The 27,243-nt window shown below is 37.3% G+C and overlaps 2 protein-coding genes and 1 long non-coding RNA gene across 3 annotated transcripts in view; all 3 read left to right on the top strand.

Moving 5' to 3' along the window:
- LOC131531391 (macrophage mannose receptor 1-like) overlaps positions 1-27,243 on the top strand; it is a 53,730-nt gene that overhangs the window by 6,635 nt on the left and 19,852 nt on the right. The window lies entirely within an intron of this gene.
- LOC131531400 (uncharacterized) lies at positions 506-4,063 on the top strand. Its single transcript, XR_009268674.1, has 4 exons — positions 506-1,094; positions 2,370-2,509; positions 3,619-3,671; positions 3,767-4,063. It is a non-coding gene; the product is annotated as an uncharacterized LOC131531400 (long non-coding RNA).
- LOC131531395 (uncharacterized) lies at positions 4,085-5,618 on the top strand. Its single transcript, XM_058762128.1, has 4 exons — positions 4,085-4,725; positions 4,839-5,006; positions 5,217-5,311; positions 5,385-5,618. The coding sequence occupies exons 1-4, from the start codon at positions 4,216-4,218 to the stop codon at positions 5,425-5,427; spliced, it is 816 nt and encodes a 271-aa protein (XP_058618111.1). The 5' UTR covers positions 4,085-4,215; the 3' UTR covers positions 5,428-5,618.

Here is a 27,243-nt window from a genome sequence, read left to right as displayed (position 1 = left end):
TTTTGCGTTTATCTCCAACTGTGAACAATAGACCTCAGATTGGTTATGTCCATAGTAATAATGTCGATAATAATATAATCGTTCTTACTACGTGATGTTCTCGGTGTAAAACAAAGATAAGTGATTTCATTGTAAACACAAAAGTGCATTTAACAAAGTTTTAAAATACTTGTTGTTTTGCCATCCGAACTCGTCCTACAAAATGGCTGTTAAAACCACTGTTGCGAGTTATCTGAGCGACTTTATCCGCTTGAACGAGCATTTTAATATCTTTTACTTTTTTTTTTTTAAACACAAGTTTGCAAAATTCACGAATCTGCGGCCGATTGGACACTGCTGTTACACGCAAAAGTCACCAGTTAACGTGAAAACCAGAAAACCCGCCAAGTCACGCAGGATTCGTCGCTTCAGTGTGGTTCTGTGGAATCTTTCATCATCTTCATTGCTTCTGTGGTTGCTGCAGGTTTTTTATCAGCTATTATCTGGTAAGTACTTTATAAAATCATTTTAGAAAATATTTCAAGTACTGTGCATCATAATGTGATGGTATATTCATCAAACTGAAACGAGTTACTTGTTGCATATGTAGCTAATAGACCTAATAAAACGATCAGATACGCTTTACACTGCAATGTTATTTGTAGTGTGATTAACTAAATTTAAACAATATAGGGACAGTATTGATATATGCACGAATTAAATCCTAGCAGATGTGTAGAATTAAATTAGCTGTAATTGAAGTCAAATGTTCCCTATTCTGAAATTGTTGTAACGCTATGTCTTTGACGTGTCTCTGCCTCACTATTAATGTTTTTGTTGTCTTTTTCTACACAGTTTAAAGTTTGACACCAGAGCAAATGTGCAAAACTTACATTTTGGAATTTGGGGCTGGAGATACATTTGTAAGACTAACTTTAACTCCAACTGATTTCAGAAGTTGGCATAGCTCAGTGTGTTCTCATTTTCAATGTGTGGTCTTTTTCATGATTTGGATTTGAGTGATGGATTGGAAGTGCAGGTTATGCGATTCCTCCTCACCTACCCGAGCAGGGTTACTTAGGCATTATGGTTTGCATCATAGCCATTTTTCAAAGGTTAGCCCTTTACCATGTCTCTACGACTCATGCATTTGCACATTTGTTTCATTTAATGCGCAAAAAATTCATGTGTCACGATTTCATAATGAGAAGGATAAGATACAGTCATGTGAGGAAATCCAATTGGTGTACACATGTCCTTTATGTGGCTTCAAGCTACCTTTTTCAGAGAAAAATCTATTTGGTCATTTAAGAGGACATTTGAGAAGTCATGAAATGGTAACATGTCCGTATAAGAATTGTAGGTATACCACAAATGTCTACACCACTTTTAATTCCCACAAAAACAGGGCCCATGGAGTAGATGTTAATTTAGATCGTTTGGATCTTTTTGAGGATGTAGTTGCTGCAGATGATGGCGGTTCTGCAGTTGTGGAGCCTCAGTATGAGGATCCTGCTCAATCTGAGAGTACAGACATATTGGATGTTGTTGATGATATACAGTGTGACACAGGCCAATTAAAAGCGCAGCTACAACGCAATTTAGCCTCTCTGTTTTTGAAGATGCAGGCTATACTTCATATTTCAGATACAGCTGCGCAGGAAATTGTAGAACATTTGTGTCAGCTGTTTTCTTTGTCGAGACCTCTGCTGAGAGAAGCAGTTAATGATGTATTCCAGAGACATTGCAATACTGTGAGTGTAGCTGCTCTTGATTAAATTGTTAGCGTTGTTATGGACAATAATGTTTTTGTCAGTGCAACTGCTAAAGGAGCAGAGTTATCCTCAAAGAAGCGACGAAAAACCTTTATTGAAAGTAACTACCCAGTGGTTATGCCGTATCAGTATGTTGTAGCACCTGGGCACACAGCTGTTTACGTCCCTATACTTCCAATGATTCAGTTGTTGTTTAAACATACTGATGTACTTGTCAGAATTCAAGAATCACATTCTTCACAATCCAGTCAATACACAAATCATCGAGATGGTTTGTATTTTCGAGAAAATAAGCTGTTGTCCGCATCTGAGGAGTTTAAATTGCCATTGCTGTTTTACATCGATGAGATAGAAGTTGCAAATCCATTAGGTACTTCAAGGAAAATACACAAAATCTGTTCGGTATACTGGGTACTGGCTGATCTACCTAGCAAATACCGTTCAGCTTTGCATGTAATACAGCTGGCAGTGCTGTGTAAAGTTCCTGATGTCCAGACATGTGGCTATGAAAGTGTGCTTGGCCCTTTAATGCAAGACATATGTACACTAGAACAAGATGGTGTGTTCATTGAGTCTCTTGGTCAATCTGTTAAAGGCACTGTTCTTTTGTTGCAGCAGATAATCTTGCAGCTCACGGATTGGCAGGCTTTGTACAGTCATTTCGTTCTGAGTATGTGTGCAGATTCTGTCTGGCAACTCAAGACCAGTTTAAATCGCAGGAAGTTGCTGAGGGTGAATTCAGTCTGAGAACTAAGGTAAGTCATGATCTGCATGTCCAGAATGTCTCAAGTAGAACTGGGGAAAGTATCTGTGGTGTGAAAGCAGACTGTGTTTTGAAACAAAAGCTGCAATATTTTCATCCCATCACTGGTTTCCCCCCCGATATTCTTCATGACCTCCTTGAGGGTATTGTGCCAGTAGAATTGGCTTTATGCATTCAGGAAATGATTCGTCTGAAACACTTCACACTTGATTATTTGAACAGGAAAATTGAATCGTTCCCATATCAACATACAGATAAGGTTAATAAACCAAAACCAATTTCCAAAACTTATACCACAAAAATGACAATAGGTGGTAATGGGCATGAAAATGCTGCATTGCTTCGGCTGCTTCCATTTATGGTTGGCAATGTAGTACCAGAGGGAGATGGTGCATGGGCAGTGCTATTGGAATTGAAAGACATTGTGGAGTTAGTGCTGTCTCCAACATTTACTGAAGAGATGATTCAGTATCTACAGAGTAAAATTAGGGACCACAGGCAAGGTCTTCTTGAAGTATTTCCAGCTTTTAAGCTCGTCAAGCATCACTATATCGAACATTACCCTGAGTTGATCAGATGTTTTGGACCTCTTGTACATTTATGGACCATACGTTTTGAAGGCAAGCATCGCTTCTTCAAACGGGTTGTGCACGATACACAGAACTTTAAAAATGTGCTGAAGACGCTGGCAAGCAGACACCAGCATATGATGGCTTACCATCTAAGTGCGCCAGGGTTCTTCAAACCACATTTGCAGGCATCAACAGTGACATCTGTTTTAGTTTCAACACTACCTGAAGTGGCAATACAGTATATTAAACAGAAGACTGACAGTAACACTATATACTGTGCATCTACAATCACCATTGATGGGATGAATATTTCTACTGGGGAATTTGTTCCTTCTGGATTTGAAGCAGGGTTACCTCAGTTTTGTAAAATTGAGTCAATCCTCCTTGTGAATGGTCATGTGGCCTTCCTGTGCAGGGAGCACAAGTCCCATTATATTGAACATCTAAGAGCCTTTAATTTGTGTTTGGGTGACTTGTCTGTTAAAACAATAACAGATTTGAGTGACACATACCCCCTTTCTGCCTACAGCATAAAAGGCCAGTTGCTGTTGACACCAAAGCGATTTCTACCATTACAATAAGGTAAAGATTTTTACATGATCTGGAAATCGATGTCCAGCACATCTTGTTTGAAACTATTTGTTTAACTTGTCCTTTACCTTGTTTTGTTCTCCTAGATGGCGGAATCCCAGAAACTTGTACTGAGAGTTTACATTGCTCCTGACATTGCCCACAAGATGACCCTTTCTACACGCCCAAGTACAGTAGAAGAGTTGATTACAGTGATTAAAGAGAAATTCAGACCTCGTCTTGATTTTGATTTCAGCCTCCAATATGAAGACCCAGACTTTGGGGGGGAACTCTGCTTTCTAACAGACATTTCAGAACTGCCGGAGAAAGCTGTATTGAAAGTACACAGATCTGAGACTGAAGCCAGCTCAACTGCAACTTCAGACACCGAAATACTTCCTTATAACCCGAACGCCGCAGTTGGCCTGACGTGTTCCCAGTTCCTCGATTTTCATATGATGTCGAGTACAGGCTAGAAGCTGGAAATGCAATCTATGAAAACAGTGGAAAGTTCTTGAAATTAACAAAAGGCCAAAAACATGACATTCTCGAAAATATGGCCAAGGCAATGCACAGCTTTAAGGCTTACCCCAGCGACAAAGAAGTAGCTAAAGCTGCTGATGCTCTTGTTTCTCAGCACCCCTGCCTCAGAGAACCAGGAAGTCAATGTGGTTGGTATGGCTGGAAGACAAGTTTAAAGTTTAAGATGGGCAACTATCGCTTAAAACTCAGCAGATCTGGTTGTGAAGAGGTGGCTGTGAACTCAGGAAAGAGAAGCCAAAGTAACCAAGAGAGTGAGTGTCCTCACTCAAACATCAAAAAAGCTCGTCGAGCTGAGGTAAACTACCTACCCAATTTTCCAAAAGGAGAGAATGCTGAAAGCTTGGAAAAACAAAGATTGCAAATAATTGAGGAAGTGTCTAAGACCGAAAGAAACCATGGGCTGATAGAGAGACTCATGCAAAGTACCTTTGCTCTGCGTCGCAAACAGATAGTGGTTGATAACCCATCACAACCAGTGAAGTCATTTTTGGAAAAGTGGCCTGCTCTTCGTTTGGAATCTCAGGTAATTTTCTCAGTTATTTTTTTTCCATTCCATATTCTTTTTTTTTTGGTGTGTGTGTTACTGTTGTTTTCTTGTTAAACATTAATGTTATGTGTTTGTATGCTTTCTTTCAGATTGCTGCAGAATTCCACAGAATTACTAATATCAGTTTGAAGAACAAGTTCTATGCAGAGCTGGACAAACATACCCTTCAATTGTTGGCTGTTTACAGGCAGAAGGCCGCCCGCACTGGCAAGGCAGCAGAAGCACTGAGAAGAATCTTTAGTGCCTATGATCGTCTGGTAAATTTTATGTTAATTACATTTATAGTATAAAGTTAATTGTTTAATGTGCATAAGTTTTACTTCATGAGCAGACACTGCTATCTGTGAATAGTTTAAACCTGGGTTTGAATTATCTCGTTTTAAATGTCTTTCCCTCTGTCATCGTTCCTTTATCTCTATTTGTTTCCCTTTTCTCTTGCACCACTAACACAGTTCTGTCTTTTTCAGGAGCCAAACGATATTAACAACAGGCGTACAGCTGCACTTCGAGGCCTCCTGTGTACTTGCGTGAAGATGACTCTTTGTTTTTCAAGATGTGGAATGTAGGTTTTATACATCATTTTAATTTTAATATAATTTATCTGCTTATGCTCATGAAGCTCTCATGCTTTTCAGACTGAAGAGGTGGATGAGCCAGACATTGCAGATTCAGCCGTAGCTCTTGTCAGCATGGTGAATGGCGACTCAAGTTCCACTGTTCAGTTTGACCCTGCTGGGTTTGCCATTGCGCTGGAAGGTGACATTGTTCTGAGGGACATTTGCAGGTTGGCTGATGCTTTTCTTTTGATGTTTGGTTTGATATATGCATTACATCTCGACTATCCAAAAGAGCTGACCCACACCTTCAACTTCATCCAAAAGTCCTACTAGGCTTGGTAGACTCAAAGCCACTTGCACCCAGGTTGCTGAGTCTAAAAATGATCTCCTGATTAAGGAGTAGGAGGAATGGATGTATGTGCTCAGTACAATGTATTTTCTGTTCTTTTCCATTTTTTGACTAATGTCGTTACACAATTTAAACACTGAGCTGAAGGTTTGAAAATTGTCAGTGACGTACAGATTTTTACGCTCATTTCATTATTCATTGGGATTGCATTCCTGGAAAACACTAGCACCCAGATTGCTGTCTAAAAATTGTTTGTTTACTTCAGAGATATTCTGCATCTCTGGATGCAAAAGAGATTTATTATTGATAAATATTTATTGACTTTGATTTCATTTGTTGTGACTAATATTGTCATAGTCTGTTGTAATACTTCTTAAATGTTACAACTTTCCAGAACACAGATTTTGTTCACTTGGTATTTAATGGGATTGCATTACTGAAAGCCACTAGCACATACTAGTTACATTCTACAGAGCTCAGGTTGTAATGCAGAGCTCAGAAAACTGTGCCCTTTGTGCAATGACTCTGATTTCTTTTAAAAGACAACAGTGTAAACACTTCTGAAATTACTTTTTGAAATGTGCTAACTTTTATATGGTATCGTCTACTTTTTATATATTGTTTTATTCTCAAATAGTTAATGTCAGTTATGCATGGATGTTAATGCATCAGGTTTGAATGGTTATTTGTTCTGCAAAATAAAATATATTTTTGCATATGTAGTTTGAAATTGTCTTCTCTCCAAGTGTTTAAGAAATCAAATTTTGCTAATATTAATGTTGAGGTAATTTTTTTTTTAAAGGCTTTTTAAATTTATTTTAATTAATGAAAATAATTGTTTGTTACAAAAATGAAGTATTGTGTATTTAAAAAAAATATATATATATATATATTAGTATTTTTAATTTCTGATCAATCAAATTTGAGTTTAAAATAAACAGAAAAACATTTATTCAAATAAGTAATTTTGAGTTCATAGGTTATATGTACGTGAGTGTAATAAACTTAAAAAATTTAAGTTTATAAACTTAAAAGTTTTAAGACAATAAGTTTCATCAAATTTTTGAGTTATCTTAACTTATCGGGGTTTACAGTGTACAACAGATGTCACAAACAACTGAAATATGTTTCTTTCATTGATGTATCTTCTATGTTGAGCATAACTTTATGTATTTCTCTAGATGACAAGAGAAAACAAATTGTGAGATTGAAAGTGACCTGTAAGGGAAAATGCGCATTGAATGATCATTCACTACAGACGGCCATTCTGAATGAGGTTTGTATCTGCCTTAAACAAAATCTGGTGCAACAACACAATTTGTCAAGTATACGCACATGATGAAACGGCTGAAGAAGAAATTGTTAAATTACATTAAACCCAAAAAGCACCACTCATATCATCATCATCATCTTTAATGCTGGTTTTCGTTGTTATTTAGGGCTAAATATGATATGTAGCCTATATATGATTATATATCACTATATATGAGATATTTTATTTGACTCTTTCTTGCTTGTCTTCCAGATAAGTGAAAAGCTGAAGAACATGAGGTTGGAGAGTGACAGCAAAATAAGCTGGAGAAAGGGGGAAGATGGAGAGGTGTTTCATCAGGAGAACAACCATATGGTGAATTTAGATAATAAATGCAATAGGCATCTGTAATGTATTTTTTACATTTACATTACATTTAGTCATTTACCAGATGCGTTTATCCAAAGTGACTTACAAATGTGGACAATGGAAGCAATCAAAATCAACAAAAGAGCAATGATATGCATGTGCTATAACAAGTCTCAGTTAGCTTAAGCAAGTACACGTAGCAAGGTTTTTATTATTATTATTATATAATAAATAAAAAGAATACAGATAGAACAGAAAATGAATAGCGCAAGCTAGGGTTGAATGCCTTTTTTGCTTTTGTTAAATGTATAATAAACAAAAAAAATTTTTTTTATTTTTTTTTAAGAATAGAATTAGAATAGAAAGTGCTAGAGTTAGAGGGTCAAATAAAGATGGAAGAGATGTGTTTTTAGCCAATTTTTGAAGATGGCTAAGAACTCAGCTGCTTGGATTGAGTTGGGCAGGTCATATAGAAATTGAAAAAACTTAAACAGTTTAAAAAAAATTTCAAGTAATGTTATTGTTTTGAGGAACTGGAAAATAGTAGTAGTACAATTTTAATAACATTAATGAATCTGGCCTAACTTTAGCAAGAAATATTAACATTCTTACAAGATTATAGGCTACATTTCTTTCAGCAAACTTAAACTCTTTCCTTCAATTCCATTTATTACCATTAATTAATATTTTTTTAAACAAATCTTTAATACTGTAGTTTAAATTCATTCAAACTCATTAAATTCAAGATTTTTTTAAACAGTACTTCGGTTCTAGTATATGCATTTTGAGATTTTGAGATGTACTAGGTATATCTGTACGCCCTTTTTTTTTTTCTTTCTTTTTTATATGTAAAATATGATTTCATTGCCAAAATAAATTTACAGTAAATTCAGCTGTAATAATACAGTGCATATTGTTTTCCTATTTTAAGATTACTCCTATATTTCAGATTGTGAATGGTAAAAATACCATGCTCTTTTCTTTTGTTCAATTTAAAACAGTAATTTAAGGGATTAAAGCCATTGTGTAGTTGATTTACTTGTGTGCTTTGTGTCCTTGCCTTGTTGCATCACCCAACCTCTCTAAAGCTAAAGACATGAACTGTTGTACTGACATTCTTCTGTAGATTGTCTTGATACTGTAACGGTGATATTTTTTTTAAAAAAGGGACTTTTATTTTGACGGGTTGCCCCGTTTTCAGTATGTTCGCGGGAGATGCAAAGACGCCTGGGAAGAAGAAGTGGGGAGAGCAGTTTTTACGAGAGAGACGCGCCATCTCCCCTGTGTGAGAGATTGGCAGTTTTTGCAGTGGGAAACGTGAAAGAAGAGTAATGCACAGTTAATCTGAGTTTTTGCGAGTCCAGTGAACACTAACGCTATCGTGTGAGACTGTAGAGTTATTGCAGAAGTTCGGCTGATTGCGTCATCGAACAGAGAACGGTTGCTGGAGCCGTGAGTTTCGTTCTGAGCACTGTTGTTTTTGCGTGCGTCATTCGAACTGTGAGCATTTTAGAAGACCTTTTTCCTGAATAACCGATGAGCGGCGCAATGATGGATTCTAACTTCCGTTTGGGTGCTCTCCTGTTCCGGTCTCCATAGAAATCCATTAAAACGGGGTAAAAAAAAAAAAAGATAGACTGAATTGAAACTTTTTCAATATAACTACATATAAAAATGTGCGGAGGGTTGCTGTGCTGTTGTTGGCTGCCACAGTAACGGCAGTAAGCTAAGGAATTCCTTTAAAGTACTTGTTTTGCGTATCAGAAAATCTGTCTTGTCAGGCACTGTATATATGGCTTGCAGCGCAGTTAAAATACGGAGTGTGAAATAATAATATATGTAAGGAATAATTGACGACGGGCCGTTGGATTATTAGAAAAATAATGCACACCCGAGGTGGTGATGCGGTCACGACGCGAAGCGGAGTTATGGAAGGCCGTATTATTACATTTGTCTTTACACGTAACGTGTACAGACGAAATAACGCCTGTACACGTTATTGCGTCTACACGCGTTATTTCGTGTACAGATGTTCTGACGCGTAGACGCGCAATCACGCATAGCCGCGTAAACACAAGATTTCCGGTGTCAAAATAAAAGTCCACTAGCACTGCAAACCCTACACTTTTTTCTAATCTTTAACCTAAATAATCTAAATACTAAAGCATAACATCATTTTTGGATTAATAAATACAATAATTATATTAATAAAAAAGAAAAATTAATACATTTATAATTAATACATTCTTTTTTTTAATCATGGCGCCCCCGAGGCAGACTTGTTTGCTCGCTCCCTGCTCGTTTGCCGTCTGTTTTTCCTTAATTTTTATTTGTTTGTTTCTTGTTTTCTCTTCAGTGCACAAATACAATGCACTGCTAACATACAACAGACAGGCATTGCTGGACATCGCCAATTCAGCCAACCATTTATACCACCGGAACTACAACTTGCTCCCGCAACCACCGCCACCACACCCATGAAGGCCTAGAAGAAGCACCTAGCTCGAGCGAGGAAGCTGACCTGAGGAAAATGCTCCGTTTATAACAGTAATCTTGGGGGGTAGACTCATTTAAATTAATGTAATCCTCTGGTTTTAGCCAGGTCTCTGTCATACAGAGAACATGGGTTATGATCAGTAATTGTACCATTTACTAAAAGTGCTTTTGTAGAAAGGGACCTAATATGTAATAAGTCAGGCTTTATCATTTGTTTCTCTGTATTGAATACATTTTTTATTTGTTGAACATCAATTAAATAGTTACTCTTAAGTTAGTTTGCTCTTTCTAGTTCGGGGAACAGACACAGTCTCTATAGTGTGATATCTAGGTGAAAGAGTCTCTATGTGCTGAGAATTAACTGACTTCTGTGACGTGAGGCAGCTAGCAGATGGCCGTTTCCCAAAAGCATCATAAGCCTAACGCATTGCCACCAACTTAGGCTCACGAAGCTTTTGGGAAGTGCAGCCCTAGGTCCCATTTACAGCATTACAGAAAGCCATACAAATACAAGTGAAAAATTAAGACATTGATTCCCTCTGGGATTTAGTGGGAAATTTTTCAGATTTTCAAGAACTAAAATAACTGAATATTGTTACTTTCATGATTTGTGTACAATTGTATTGACTATGTGTGCGCTCTGTGTTTGTATTTGTTACTCTTGCTCCTCCTGCTGTCTGCTTGACAGGCTCATGAGTACCACCTGACTCCTGTTCAAGCTCGTTAAGTGGAGTACAAAGGAACCCGAGAACTGCAGTCCAGGGAGAGAGGCTGAGGCTTTATAGCAGGGGTTTCCAAACTCGTTCCTGGAGCCTCCCCAACACTGCACATTTTGCATGTCTCCTTTATTAATCACACCTGATTCAGCTCATTAGTAGCAACTCCAAGACCTGAAATGGGTGTGTCAGACAAAGGAGACATGCAATGTGCAGTGATCTATAGTGTTCAATTTTGCTTTGCTTAGTGTTGAGGTAAATCTGTGATTTGTGCTTCAGCTACTTTGTGTTTCACACAATTTGAGCTGCCAAAGTGCACCAGTTACCTCTGGGGCCTGTTCCATAAAACTAGTTTACCAAATAAGACAGGCTTATTTCAGTAATTCTGACTTATTTTCACTTGATTTGGTTTCTGAAAGCAAAATTACCATAGCTCAAGCTCAGTCACTGTGGCAACTTATGCTGGCAAACTAACCTGGTCAGGAGCAGGCTAACTGTCCGGCTAAGCTGAGCTTCTCTAACACTGACCAATAGGAACGCATCGATATTACCACTGACTCTATCACATACAATTAGTTGACTTTATTATCAGTCCAAAAATAAAAGTATACAGAAAATACACCTTAAATAATCAAATAAATAAAAAATAGGCTACAACCAGCTGTATTTAATGTATTGTGCCCAAAATGTAGGCTAATGACATTTTAACATAGTTGCTACTTGCGCCTTTTTCTAGCCATGCAGCCTTTCTCTCTGAATTTATGACAGCTGCACCTTTTATGGTTATTAGAACATTAAAACATTACAATCTAAAATGGCTCTTTAAAGCATTAAAAACACTAAATCAAAAGGGGAGACTTGATTAGAATGAGAATGTGACGTAACGCCGCGTAGAGTTCTGGGAAACTGCTTTGTTTATCCGCCATATTTGCAGGATAGCGCTGCCTTTCCACTATTGAGTTTAGGGCAGTATTTGACTTTTTTTGTCGTGATTGTGAAAAATGTCACCATTGTATGTCATTCATGCTGCATCGAGAATTGCAATAGTAACTCAGATCATCGTTCTGAGAGAAAACTGGATAAAACAGTATGTTTTTTCGCCTTTTTTCTATATGTAAACACATCAAAGGAAGCAGGTCGCAGAGAAGACGCCGAATAATAAATCTGTTAATGTCACTGATTAAACCCACTGCCTTTCACTCAATAAAATAATCACATTTCTGTGTGTTTTTGAAAGATTTGATTTTGTTGGTTTAATAATTAACGTTACCTTGAATTAGCAGAACTTGAAGGGGACTTTCTAAACTGCTTAAAGTGGCTTAATGTACCAAGACAGTGATAAAGACAAAATTGTAAAGCATATACTATATGCAGATACGCGTTAAGCATTTTCCTCTCTTAAGAACAAATGCACCGAGACAGTGATAGTAAAAGAAAACATTCTGTACACACCTTCCTAATAATATGTGCAGAAAAACAGATGAGCCCCAAAATATGAACATTAAATATCACTGTCTTAATCCATAAGCGATTTCTACATTAAGCGTTTCCCTCAGAAAACCGTAATGTTTAAACATGTCGCGTTAATATTCTGGCTCACCTGCTTGTCTTTTTGCATCACTGTCTTAGTACATTAAACCAGCATTTAAAAATGCTACAAAACTGTTCACAAGTTCCTAGGGATTTGATTTTGTTTGTCATTTGCTGAAATAAATATAAAAAGTACAGTGAGTTCGTGACTGTTCCTGAATGTGATCCACAATCTCTGATTCTCCTCCGTGGCCATGGAAAAATGAATATTTATAATGACAACAATTATACTTTATCATTTAAAAAATGATAAAGATAAAGTGATAAAATGATAAAGAAATGGATCGACTTCTGTCAGCTTGTTGAACACACTTTTATTTGGATAATTTAATATGACGGCTGAAGCATCAGCACGTGTCCAGCGGGTGACAGTTTTCATCTACAAAACCTAAGAGAGAAGAAAAATCTAATTATCATGCAGTGCGCTAAAATTAGCTTCTCTTCCCTGCAAACGATACAATTAATAATGAATTATTGTTTAACTAAAGGCAAAAACAAAAGAAAAGATAAGCAGTTATCCGTATAGAGAATGAGAAGTAACCATGGGAACGGATAGCATATCCTGCTAATATGGCGGCATCTTCCCGAAATGCATCGCGGAGTGAAAAGTCTGTGACGTAACCCTCATTCTCTATTGCTGCGTTCCCGAGTCATTGATGAGCTGTGCTTTAGAGTGAGAGACATTCATTACTTCCTGCGCGTCATCCAAGTGCACTTGTGTTTGATTTTTCCACTTTCCCTTGAGTATTCTTACATTTTTGTCGAGACTGTCCATCGCCAGTATCCGTTTTGCTTTTGGGAAGCACTTATCTTTTGAGACAAGAGTCAGTGCGTGCTGTGGCCGAGCTGTGCCATTTTGTTCCAGAAAGTTGCTGAGTTTTTCCTGGGCCACGCTGAGTTTTTGCTTGTGTGTTTGTTTTTTATTTTTATTATTACCCTGCCATCCTGACGACATCTCCTCATTGTCCTGACCCAGCTGTTCATTTAATTATCGCAAGTCATCACAAGTCATTTCATCAAATTCTTCGTTGCTACGGACTGGTACAAATCTTCTTTGCACGTACACACACATGAACTCTTCACTGATATAAATTTAACTGTACTGCAAACTTGAACTGGGTTGGTGTGGGAACTGAATCGTACATTGATTCATAAGAGTTGCTCAAACATTTAATAATAATAATAATACATTTTATTTAAGGCGCCTTTCAGATCACTCAAGGTCACCGTACATCAAGGAGAAATAAATAAAACAACAATAAATAGCAACAATATCAATGAACCATGAAAAGAAAAGGAAAAACAGCAGTTATATATTTTATAAAAAATAAATATCAGATTTGAGTGAAGACAGTAATCATGTAGGATAAGCTATTCTGAATAAGTGAGTTTTGAGTTTAGCTTTGAATTGGGAAAACGAGTCTAAATTGCGGATGGTAGCTGGGAGGGAATTCCAAAGGCGAGGAGCAGCACGGCTAAAGGCTCTATGACCCATGGTTGTTAAACGAGCCGTGGGTGTATGAAGAAGACCCATTGAGGAAGAACGAAGCATTCGAGAAGGAGTGTAGGGATGAATGAGATCTGAGAGATAAGTTGGAGCGAGGTTATGGAGAGTTTTATATGTGAGAAGAAAGATTTTAAATTCAATGCGAAATTTGATGGGAAGCCAATGTAGCTGTTGAAGAGATGGAGTAATGTGTTGTATAGATGGAACGCGGGTTATGATGTGAGCAGCTTAATTCTGAATCAACTGAAGTTTATGAAGAAGCTTGTGTGGTAAACCAAATAAAAGAGAATTACAGTAGTCAATGCGAGAGGTGACAAATGAATGAACAAGAATAGTAGTACTGTGTGGGGAGAGAAATGAACGAAGGCGAGCAATATTACGGAGATGAAAGTAACAAATCCGGGTTATACTATTAATGTGAGCTTCAAATGAAAGAGTGCTGTCAAAGATGACCCCCAGGTTCTTAACCTGGCGAGAAGGAGAGACTGAGGAGGCATCAATTGATAAAGAAAAACTACAGGACCTAGAGAGATTAGAATTAGTGCTTACAAGGAGTACTTCAGTCTTATTGCCGTTAAGTTTAAGAAAGTTTGCAGAGAACCAGGTTTTTATTTTGTGAAGACAGTTAGTAAGACAGGCTGGTGGAAGAATGGAATCAGGCTTAGTAGATACATAAAGTTGTGTATCATCAGCATAACAGTGAAATTTAATACCAAATTTTGAAAAGATATTACCAAGTGGGAGAAGATACATTAGGAACAACAGAGGACCTAGGACAGAACCTTGGGGGACACCGCAGCTAACAGAAAATGGATGGGAGTGAAAACTTTTTAATTGTACAAACTGTGTACGATTGGAAAGGTATGAAGTAAACCAAGTGAGAGGAATACCAGAAATACCAATAGCAGATAAACGGTTTAACAAGATATTGTGTGAAATGGTATCAAAAGCTGCACTCAAATCAAGCAAAACAAGAATAGATAAGGACCCACCATCAGCACTATTAACAGATCATTAGTTACTCTCACCAAGGCAGTTTCTGTACTATGCTTGGGGCGAAATCCTGACTGAAAACACTCATATAAGTTATTATTACTAAGATGAGCTTGAACCTGTGCTGCAACTGTTTTTTCAAGTATTTTCGAAATAAAAGGAAGATTTGAGATGGGACGGAAGTTGTCTAAATTGTTAGGGTCTGCACCAGGTTTTTTGAGCATTGGAGTTATAGCAGCTATTTTAAAAGATGATGGAACAGTGCCAGAACTAAGGGAAGTATGAACAATACGAGTTATAAGAGGAGAAAGAGAAGGAAGACAGTATTTTACCAGGTGAGTTGGTATGGGATCAAGTAAGCATGTGGAAGAATTAGATTTAGAAATAAAATTAGAAATTTGTAATTCAGATGGCAGGGTAAAAGAAGAGAAAAGAGTAAGAGGGGAATCGATTGAAATGCTACCTAATGAATTACAATATGGGTTAGCCGGAGAGGCCAGCTGTTGGTGGATAGCAGTTATTTTGTTACTAAAAAAAGACATGAATTCAACACATTGAGCAGTGCAGTACAGGTGTGCAGGAAGGCTGTCAGGTGGTTTCAGTATACGATTTACAGTGGAGAACAAAGCTTTAGTGTTACAATCTCCAGATTAAATTAAGTGTGAATAAAACTCATATTTGGCAGCAGAAAGAGCATCTTTATAAAGATGAACATGTTCGTTATACAGCTCTCTATGTACCATAAGTCCAGTTCGTTTATAAAGGCGTTCCAAACGCCGCCCACAGGTTTTTAGCTGGTGAAGTTCAGGAGTAAACCAGGGCGCAGAGTTAATGAAAGATACAGTCCGAGTTTTAAGAGGTGCAAAATTATCCAGGAGCTGTCGTAATTCAGAATTATAAAAGGAGACCAGATCATCAGAGGAAGAGAGATGGTCACTGTATGGGAGGTCCGTGATTGCAACAGTAAAAGCTGAGGGGTTGATCTTTTTTATATTCCGGGAATGTCATAGAACGTTGTTGCTTGGATCTAGAGTGTGTAACATTTACATTAAAAGAAAGCAATTTATGATCAGATAAGGGTATTGCAGTTGCCGTACAGTCCAGAGGTGTAACACCTGAGCAGCAAACAAGGTCCAGGGTGTGGCCTTTAGAATGGGTCGGAAAGTCCACATATTGCTGGAGAATATTGCTCTTATATTCTGAGAATAAGAATTATATTGTTTGTTTGATGCTAATTATATATTAAGTCATATCAGATATGTATTTTTATTATAGAAATACGTTATAGAAAATCCTGATCCATGTGTGAGATGATAATATAAAATGTAATAATATATATATATATATATATATATATATATATATATATATATATATATATATATATAGGCTAATATAATAAATTAAACATTACATTTTCATAATAGTGTTTTATAATTTATACAGATAACTGCCAATAAAATATAATAACCATATTAGAGCAATATATAGGCTAACCTTATTTATTACTTATATTAGCGCTTTATCATTAAAACAGTGTACAACTATATATATATATATATATAGTAGGCTATATACATAACTGTATTGTAATAATATATAATATTGTGCGCTATCTGTCACGCCCACTGAAGGCTCGTCAGTAGATCACACATGCTCTGATAGCGTTGAAGTGAACTAACCCTGGAATATAAGCTGCTCCTGAGCAGGTTATCTTCAGAGAGCAAGTTGCTATGGTTACTTACATACCCTGAAAGTAACCTCCGATTTTGGAACCGAAAGCTGAGGTTATCCGCTCACTTATCCTCAAACATACCCGGGTATGTCACATAACCTGCTTTCTGGAATACACCCCAGGCTTTGAAGCATCAAAGCAGCACTAAACCTGATGCTCCGTCCACCATGCTTCACAGTTGAGATGAGGGCTTGGAGTTAATGTGCAGTTTCTAAAAGTACAGAGCATTTTTGCCAAAAGTTCAACTTCTGTCTTAACTGTCCACAGAACATTTTCCCAGAAGCACTGCAAACCATCCAAATGAGCTTTTTGAATATGAATTTTACTGTCTTGTCACACACCTTTTATTCTGTTACATCTGCATGTTAGTAAAAGCATTTTAAGTAATGCAGCAATGTTCTTTAGGTAAACAATTTAAACGTTAACAGAAGTATGTTGGTCTGTTCAGATGAGTCATACTCTGTGTCATACGTTTCTGTAATGGGTCATTTTCTTTTTCAGGCTGATATGAAGGAATTTGTGAAATATATATGTCTTGTTTTAATGTGTGAAACCTAGAAGAGTCTAGTAAATATTGGTGAGGGGAAAGGAGTTAGACTAAACGTCTAAAGTTCTGGTCCACGTGGCAGTTTATTCTGCTGTAGCCAAGAACTGAGACGAACATGTAAAATGACCAAAGATGGTTTGTTTTGTTTTACATGTCATTTAAAACATGGCAGAGTTACCTGAAAAAAACGGAGGGTTGCGACGTCACTTCTGTGGATGTCTGTGACCCTGCTGAGGTGAGCCATTGAAAGTCTCTGTAAAAATATAAAGGATTTACAAAGAAAATAAAAAACTGAGGTAAGACATTAGAGTTTCATGTCTGATAGTAATTTAATTCAAGATAAAGATAATGGATTTAAAATGACAGAACTGGTAGCATTTGTATCAGCACAATGTCTTTGGAAAAAAATTTGGAATAATTTAAGATTTTTTGTTTTTTGAAATAAGTCTCTTATGCTCACCAAGACTGCATTTATTCAGTACAAATTACAATACAAACAATGGTATTGTGAAATATGAATACAATTTAAAATAACTATTTTCTATTTTAATACATTTAAAAAAAAAAAAACATTTCCTGAGATGCAAAGTTGAATCAAGCAGTCATTACAGTCTTCAGTGTTACACAATCCTTCAAAAATCATTCTAATACACTGTAATGTTCACAATTGTAAATTAAAATGTTTAAAATTAAATTGAAGTGGGGGTGGTGATGAAGTAAATTTAATTTCCAGAGTACATTCATACACAAGATCAAAAATGTGCATGTTTCCTCTTTGTTACAGACATTTGAAACAAACTGGGTTACAACACTTATTGGTCTCCTCTAAACAACAATGTAAATAATAATACAGTTTTTTCAACTGCTTACACACAAAATCTTTACTTGTCACACAATTTCTGAAAGCTGACACTCAAACAGCAGAACCACACAACAAATCTGCAAAACCATACACTAATTCTCGGCCATTTCAGTTTCATAAAACACTTTTTGCAAAACACAACACACAGTTCTAACACACAAAAATCTAACAGGAATTAATATTATGGAAAAGGTGTTGCAAATATTTGCTTTTGAAATGTGTTTGTGATATTTTGAATGCAGTGCTTCATTTTGCAAGAGATGTAAGGCATTTTGTGTGTGCAATTCTTGGATTCGTGTGTAAAGTTTTCGGGGAGGAAAGAGGCAAAATTTTGAAAATGTAAGCAGTTTAAAAAAACTGTAGTAGTAATATTAATATTAATGGCATGCTTTTGATTTTGCCAAGGAATTGCCTAGCATGGAGAATGAAATGTTTGTTAGAACTATTAATTTTTATATGTTATTATTTTGTGTTAAACTGTGGAGTTGTTGAACTTTAAGATTATCTTTTTTGCCCAAGTTGTTTTTTCAAGTGATGGGACAAGCAGACATGAAAATGAGCTATTTGAATATGAAAATTATTCACATTTTATTTTAAAAAGTCAGCGTGTGTGTTTGTTTGTGCGTGCGTGTGTGTGTGTGTGTCTGTGTTTGTGTTACACTTGTGTGAAGCCAAAAGCCAAATTACGATGCGGACTGAACCTCCGCATCTCATTCTGATGCTCATTCTGAAGTTCAAATTCCAGGCTAAAATGAAGAAATCTGTGGAAATTTTGCAATTAATCACAAAGAAACAGCAACTACATTGACATAAACATGAAAATTTTGAATAGGAATAGAAAGAATGAAATAGTATTTTTCTTGTAAAAATGTACTCCAGTAATCTTTGTTTTATTTAAAGAGTTTGAAAATCATTCTTTTTTTTTCCAGTTTGTCTCACACAGAACTTTTTCAAAGATTTGCCATCACTAACCTGGTCAAATTACATCTACATGTACATTTATTCATTAAATAGACACTTATCAAAGTGAGTTACAAATGAAGAACATCGCAAGCAATTTGTCATAAGAACCAACGATATTAATATTACAGCAACTCTTTATTCCTGTAAATCAGACAGTAGATCATGCCACTAACAACACAACTCCAACAGGCGGTACAGGTGGTTGCCTGGGGCCCCGCCTTGAAGGGAGGGTCCCGCCGCGAGGTTGTCAATAAAATTTCAAGTTGTGTTCGACTTGAAGCGGCGCTGTGCAGACAGATCGAAGTACTGCAAGAGATATATAGGATATATAATCTCTGCATGCTTTCATATCCTATTGCAGTGCTTTGATGTCAAACACCGATCAATCTGCGCAGCACCCCTTTAAGTCAACACACATATGCAGATGATGCACCAGGGCTGAACAGCGCATTTAAAAACATTTAAAGACGTTTTTGCTCCAAATTAATTTCATAACCTCAGTCGAGTGTTTGAAATAGCTTTGTGATCTGACGTGGAATCACAGAATGAGGCAAAATCATTTTATAATATACTATACAGTGATAGACTATGTCGATGAGCATTGCATTATAAATATACATTCTGCACATAAACAAAATACCCGAGATGGCTTGAAGAACAGAGATACACCATTTAGTCACAATGGTATGTTTATTGTCTTCATTCTTCATCAGTTAAAACGCCCTATCTGCATTTTATTCAGCTACTGCAGCAATAGCATATGCTTTTGTCAATATTAGAGTTTTCCTCCAACGTGATTTTTGTGAGTAGCCTATTTTATTTTATGATTTTTTTTACTTATGGTTTTGCACGAGGGCGCCCTCCGGCTACCAGTATGAATGAAACAGCTACAGCTACTCACTACACCTTATTTTGGGTAAAAATAGGGAAAATAATACTTCTCTCTTAAGTTTTTCTCCAGTGTAGAGGAGTTTTTTTTCTCTCTCTCTCTCTCTCTCTCTCTCAGTGGATGCATAAAATTTCCTGACAAAAATTAAGAAATTACTGTTAATGATTTTTAATCTACGGAGCCCCTATAGGGACATTTGCAAAAAATAAAAAATTGTGGAGAAAGTGGAGAAAGTACAGACAGAGTGCAGACATGCATATAATTTAAGGTAATATAATGAAATATAAGGCTAATAATAAACAGAATAGACAATAAATAAAAAATAATAGCTATATGGTAATAATAATATAGATAAAATAGAATTATGAATTGCGCAAATATTTTAGGAGGTTATGTACAAAATATAGAGAAAATAAAAAGAATTATGAATGTGCTATTTTACAGATGAAAAGTTTTCAGAAGTTATGTACACATGTACAGTCCTGAGATGTTAGGCTGTGTATAGTATTTCCTGAGGATGGTACTCCCTTAGTTATACTTGGAGACTTCAACATCCACCTAGATAAACCTCAGGTTTATCTACCTCTTCCACACTCTACTTGCCTCTTTTGATCTCAAAAGAGTGTTAACTACTGCTACTCACAAATCAGGCAACACTGCAAGACACTGCTCCACTGATCATGTACTGGTTACTCCACTGCACACCTCGGATCACTTCCTCCTCACTCTTAACCTCAACATGATTCCTGACATATCACATACCCCTCCACATGTCACTTTTCGACGTAACTTGTCACCCTCCCGGCTATCTGCTATGGTTTTATCTTCGCTTCTTCCCCCTAAACAGTTATCATCTCTTGATGCTAACAGTGCTACTGATACTTTCTGTTCCACTCTGACGTCTTGTTTAGATACTTTCTGCCCCTCATCTTCCAGGCCAGCCCGTACCACCCCTTCTGCCCCTTGGCTATCTGATGTTCTCCGCGAACATCCTAAACTCAGGGCTGCAGAAAGGGTATGGCGCAAATCACAAAATCCTACTGACCTTAATTTATATCGATCACTCCTCTCTGACTAAAGGACATGCTAAAAGGACATACTATCATGACAAAATTAACAGTTCGCCTAACTCTCGAATGCTCTTTAAAACATTTTCCTCCCTCCTTTATCCTCCTCCTTCCCCTCCTTCATCAACTCTAACAGCTGACAACTTTGCAACATTCTTCATTAATAAACTTACAAACCTCACTGCACAATTTTCCACACCACTATCTATCAAACACATCTTACCAGCAAACATACACTCGTTCACATCCTTCTCTCCACTCTCTGAGGCAGAAATCTCTAAACTCATCGTTTCCAGTCATCCTACTACTTGTCCGCTTGATCCTATTCCATCTCATCTCCTTCAAGCCATTTCTCCTGCAGTTGTACCTGCACTCACTCACATCGTTAACACATCCCTTCACACTGGAATTTTTCCCTCAGCATTTAAACAAACCCCACTTCTTAAAAAACCCACTCTTAACCCAACTCTTTTAGGGAACTATAGACCGGTTTCACTTCTACCTTTCATTACAAAAACACTTGAACGAGTTGTGTTCAACCAAGTCACTGTCTTTCTCTCAAAGAATAACCTCCTGGACAGTAACCAATCTGGCTTCAGAAGTGGACATTCGACCGAAACTGCCTTGCTCTCAGTTGTTGAAGCCCTAGGACTTGCAAGAGCGGCTTCCAAGTTTTCATTACTTATCTTGCTGGATCTGTCTGCTGCTTTTGATATGGTCAACCACCAGATCCTCCTGTCAACCCTATTGAGAAAGGGAATCTCAGGAACCGCACTCCAATGGTTTGAGTCTTACCTCTCAGATAGGTCCTTCAAGGTATCTTGGAGAGGTGAGGTATCCAAGTCGCAACATCTAGATACTGGGGTGCCTCAGGGCTCAGTTCTTGGACCACTTCTCTTTTCTGTCTACATGGCATCACTAGGTTCTGTCATTCAGAAACATGACTTTTCATATCACTGCGATGCTGATGACACTCAACTCTACCTGTCATTCCATCCTGATGATCCGACGATAGCTGCTCGCATCTCAGCATGTCTAACAGACATTTCTTGCTGGATGAAGGACCATCACCTTCAACACAACCTAGCTAAGACAGTACTGCTTGTATCACAATTTCACCTTCCAGTTAGGCTCATCAACCATAACTCCTTCAAAAACAGCCAGAAACCTTGGAGTTGTGATTGATGATAAGCTGACTTTCTCAGACCACATTGCTAAAACTGCCCGGTCTTGCAGATTTGCATTATACAATATTAAGAAGATCAGGCCCTTTCTCTCGGAACATTCAACACAACTCCTTGTTCAGGCTCTTGTTCTGTCCAGACTTGACTATTGCAATGCTCTCTTGGCAGGTCTTCCAGCCAATTCCATCAAACCTCTACAATTAATCCAAAATGCCGCTGCAAGATTAATCTTTAATGAGCTGAAAAGAACGCATGCCATGCCTCTGCTCATCAATTTGCACTGGCTACCAATAGCTGCTCGCATTCAATTCAAGGCATTAATTTGTGCCTATAGAACCACCACTGGCTCTGCACCCCTTTACCTAAATTCATTACTTCAGACTTATGTGCCCTCTAGAAGCTTGCATTCTGCAAGTGAACGACGCATTATTGTGCCATCCCAAAGAGGCACAAAATCACTTTCACTGACTTTTTCATCAACTGTTCCCATCTGGTGGAATAACCTGCCCAACTCAATCCGAGCAGCTGAATCCTTACCCATCTTCAAGAAACGGCTAAAAACTCATCTCTTCCATCTTTATTTGACCCTCTAACTCTAGCACTCTCTAACTCTAGCACTCTCTATTCTAATTTTATTTGATCTATCTGTCTTCTTTTTATTTAAAAAATACACATTTGACCCTCCATCAATTGCATATTTATTCTCTAACTGCTAGCTTTTCTTGTAAAACTAACAATAGCTTTCTTTTTTCTATTCTATCTACTTGTTTCATAAAAAAAAAAATTTAAAAAACCCACTAGGTTTCTTTTTTCTATATTCTATCTACTCGTTTTCCTTAAAAAAAAAACTTTTTATGTATACTGCGATAGGCTAACCAAGACTTGTAATAGCACTTGCATGTTGTTGCTCTTTTGTTTGTTTTGATTGCTTCTAATGTACTCATTTGTAAGTCGCTTTGGATAAAAGCGTCTGCTAAATGACTAAATGTAAATGTAAATTATTGTTCAGGTGGAATATAGCCTGAGGGAAAAACCTGTTCTTATGCCGTTCAGTGATGATGTATCTGTGTCCAAATGCAAGAACAGAAACAATGTTTTCTTATTGAAGGCCAAAATAGATCTCAATTAGGCTAATTCATGCGCATGCATGCTCTTGTTTTCTTCTTTGTAAGATGGCAGAAGAGAAGCAACCGGAAACTGTAACGCGTGAGCTCGCAAAAAGTTTCTTGTGCGCACGCAAAAAGTAAGCCATAGTTTCTTGTGAGCACGCGATAGTTTCTCGGCACGCACCATAGTTCCTCGTGCGCACGCGAAAGTCTTAATTTTAAAAATTTTGCAAATGTCCCTTTATGGGCTCCGTATTAATCATAATAATTAATAATAAATCCTTGACCTTTCTAAACAATTATAGTTATAGTCCTCCATAGGCATGTTAACAGGGCATGCTGCAGTTTTCAGTAAAAATAATCATTATGAATTATTATTACTTTGTTTAATGTTTTTATTTAGTTATAACTATAATCAGAATTATTAGTAGTAATATTGATATATAAAAACAACACATGTTGGCCGAATTGTGCAGATCTACAAACAGGCACAGCAAACTTAGTATTATTTCTAATTTCTGGCAAATAAAGAAAAAGATTGTTCTAATTACAGTTCAGATTTTGTGTGCAGATTTTGTTGATTCAGATTTTGGAATTGAAATGAAAGAGTAATAGAGAGATAAAAGTGAAATTGTGGTATAGGAATGGAATCCAAACAGTATCTTTATGAAACCGAAAAAAGGCTGTTCTGGCTGCTATACATAATATTTATTGCTGTAGTATTAGTATTTGTTTTATAAATGCAATGATGCCCACGATCACAGACAGACAATTGAGCCATTTCAGCATGTTACCTTCATTAACTCTTAACTGTCACCATCTCCTCTGTGGGACGCCTACGTTTACTTCACTATTTTACAATTAAATCCTAATCTAATCATGACAAACTATATATCGTTGGAAAGGTCTAAGACTCCTAAATAGGTATTTTACCACTTTTTTTTTGTTAAAAAATTATGTAGGAAAAGTAATAGATTAATTTATGACAAGAGTGGACCTGAAAAATCTACATCATAACAGGAGTTCTGACCTTTGTCACAGAAAGTCTTCTTAGTTGCCATTTTCTCTATCACGTATTAGAAATCATAAGAAATTATATATCAGTTGAAAACTTAAAATCTCAAAATTCATCCTTTGAAACCCATTTTAAAATCAGACATTGCATTACCATGGAAATGGTACATCAAAATCATGTTACAAAATGTTTTCATTCATGAATTATAAAAATGTAAGTTTGGATAGTGCACTATAATGTCTATCTTCAAAACTGTGAGTGACAGTTAAGGGGTTTTAACTACAGGTGCTGGTCATATAAATAGAATATCATCAAAAAGTTTATTTATTTCACTAATTCCATTCAAAAAGTGAAACTTGTATATTATATTCATTCATTACACACAGACTGATATATTTCAAATGTTTATTTCTTTTGATTTTGATTATTATAACTGACAACTAAGGAAAATCCCAAATTCAGTATCTCAGAAAATTAGAATATTGTGAAAAGGTTCAATATTGAAGACACCTGGTGCCACACTCTAATCAGCTAATTAACTCAAAACACCTGCAAAGGCCTTTAAATGGTCTCTCAGTCTAGTTCTGTAGGCTACACAATCATGGGGAAGACTGCTGACTTGACAGTTGTCCAAAAGACGACCATTGACACGTTTCACAAGGAGGGCAAGACACAAAAGGTCATTGCAAAAGAGGCTGGCTGTTCACAGAGCTCTGTGTCCAAGCACATTAATAGAGAGGCGAAGGGAAGGAAAATATAATACATTAACTAATGTTAACAAATGACACCTTATTGTAAAGTGTTACCGAAAAAAGTGTACAAGCAATAGGGATAACCGCACCCTGGAGAGGATTGTGAAACAAAACCCATTCAAAAATGTGGGGGAGATTCACAAAGAGAGGACTGCAGCTGGAGTCAGTGCTTCAAGAACCACTATGCACAGACTTATGCAAGACATGGGATTGAGCTGTCGCATGCCTTGTGTCAAGCCACTCTTGAACAACAGACAGCGTCAGAAGCATCTCGCCTGGGTTAAAGACAAAAAGGACTGGACTGCTGCTGAGTGGTCCAAAGTTATGTTCTCTGATGAAAGTAAATTTTGCATTTCCTTAGGAAATCAGGGTCCCAGAGTCTGGAGGAAGAGAGGAGAGGCACACAATCCACGTTGCTTGAGGTCCAGTGTAAAGTTTCCACAGTCAGTGATGGTTTGGGGTGCCATGTCATCTGCTGGTGTTGGTCCACTGTGTTTTCTGAGGTCCAAGGTCAACGCAGCCCTATACCAGGATGTTTTAGAGCACTTCATGCTTCCTGCTGCTGACCAACTTTATGGAGATGCGGATTTCATTTTCCAACAGGACTTGGCACCTGCACACAGTGCCAAAGCAACCAGTATCTGGTTTAAGGACAATGGTATCCCTGTTCTTAATTGGCCAGCAAACTCGCCTGACCTTAACCCCATAGAAAATCTATGGGGTATTGTGAAGAGGAAGATGTGATATGCCAGACCCAACAATGCAGAAGAGCTGAATTCCACTATCAGAGCAACCTGGGCTCTCATAACACCTGAGCAGTGCCACAGACTGATCGACTCCATGCCACACCGCATTGCTGCAGTAATTCAGGCAAAAGGAGCCCCAACTAAGTATTGAGTGCTGTACATGCTCATACTTTTCATGTTCAAACTTTTCAGTTGGCCAAGATTTCTAAAAATCCTTTCTTTGTATTGGTCTTAAGTAATATTCTAATTTTCTGAGATACTGAATTTGGGATTTTCCTTAGTTGTCAGTTATAATCATCAAAATTAAAAGAAATAAACATTTGAAATATATCAGTCTGTGTGTAATGAATGAATGTAATATACAAGTTTAACTTTTGAATGGAATTAGTGAAATAAATCAACTTTTTGATGATATTCTAATTATATGACCAGCACCTGTATATACTGTGTGTGTATATATATATATATATATATATATATATATATATATATATATATATATAAACAAACATACCATATAAATGTGCCTTATTCTGCTGTGTATGTTGTGTAACTAATGGAGTGTTTTGATTAAGCATCAAAATACTTTCCACATGATCCCTTTAGGATAAGATCTTCTGACCAGTGACAACATGCAAAAATGAAGTCAAATGAAAATTAGCACTTTGAATATCAAAGTTGTCCTGTCATCAAAAAATTGCCATATAATTTTACTTTAGACATTTTTGTTTTGAGAGAATATAATATGTTATTGTGCAGACTGAGTGTCCTGAAATTTAAATGTAAGAAGTGAAAAACTCCGCTGCCGAGCATTCATCTGGCGAATCTCCGCTCCCTGGCAAATAAATCAGACGAACTACAACTCCTCACCCGCACAAACAAGGACTTTTTAAACTCCGCTGCGCTTTGCTTCACGGAAACCTGGCTGAACGGAGCCATCCCGGACAGCGCGCTTCATCTAACGGGCTTCCAGCTGTTCAGAGCAGACCGCGTCACCGAGTCCTCGGGGAAAACGAGAGGCGGTGGATTATGTTTTTATATCAACGAAGGCTGGTGTACAGACGTGACAGTTTTAAAGAAGATGTGCTGCCCAAATTTGGAAGCTCTCTTTATTAACTGCAAGCCTTTTTATTCACCGCGGGAGTTTTCCTCGTTTATTCTGGTGAGTGTGTACATTCCTCCTGACGCGCGTGTGAGCGCGGCGCTAGAACTGCTGGCCGATCAAATCACACACACTGAGCAGCGTTATCCGGACTCTTTCATCATCATTCTCGGTGATTTTAATAAAGCTAATCTCACCCGTGAACTGCCTAAATATAGACAGCACATCACATGCCCCACCAGAGACAGAAATATACTGGACCACTGCTACACTGTCTTAAAGGATGCATATCACTCTGTTCCCCGTGCAGCGCTGGGACTCTCTGATCACTGTTTGGTTCATCTCCTACCAGCCTACAGGCAGAAACTCAAATCTGCTAAGCCTGTAGTAAAAACTGTAAAGAGATGGACTTCTGAAGCAGAGCAGGTTTTACAGGCCTGCTTGAACTTACTGATTGGAGTGTTTTGAGGCTGCAGCTACTGATCTGGATGAGCTCACTGACACCGTGACGTCCTACATCAGTTTCTGTGAGGACATGTGTGTACCCACCAGGACTTATTTAACATTTAACAATGACAAACCTTGGTTCAGTGCAAAACTCAAACAGCTTCGCCAGGCCAAAGAGGACGCCTACAGGAGTGGGGACAAAGCCTTGTACAAACAGGCCAAATACACACTGAATAGGGAGATAAGATAT

This window comes from Onychostoma macrolepis, chromosome 02, assembly GCF_012432095.1.
Source record: "Onychostoma macrolepis isolate SWU-2019 chromosome 02, ASM1243209v1, whole genome shotgun sequence".
Taxonomy (NCBI): domain Eukaryota; kingdom Metazoa; phylum Chordata; class Actinopteri; order Cypriniformes; family Cyprinidae; genus Onychostoma; species Onychostoma macrolepis.
The sequence above is the reverse complement of the archived record's forward strand: the minus strand, read 5'-3'. Positions and strand labels throughout refer to the sequence as shown.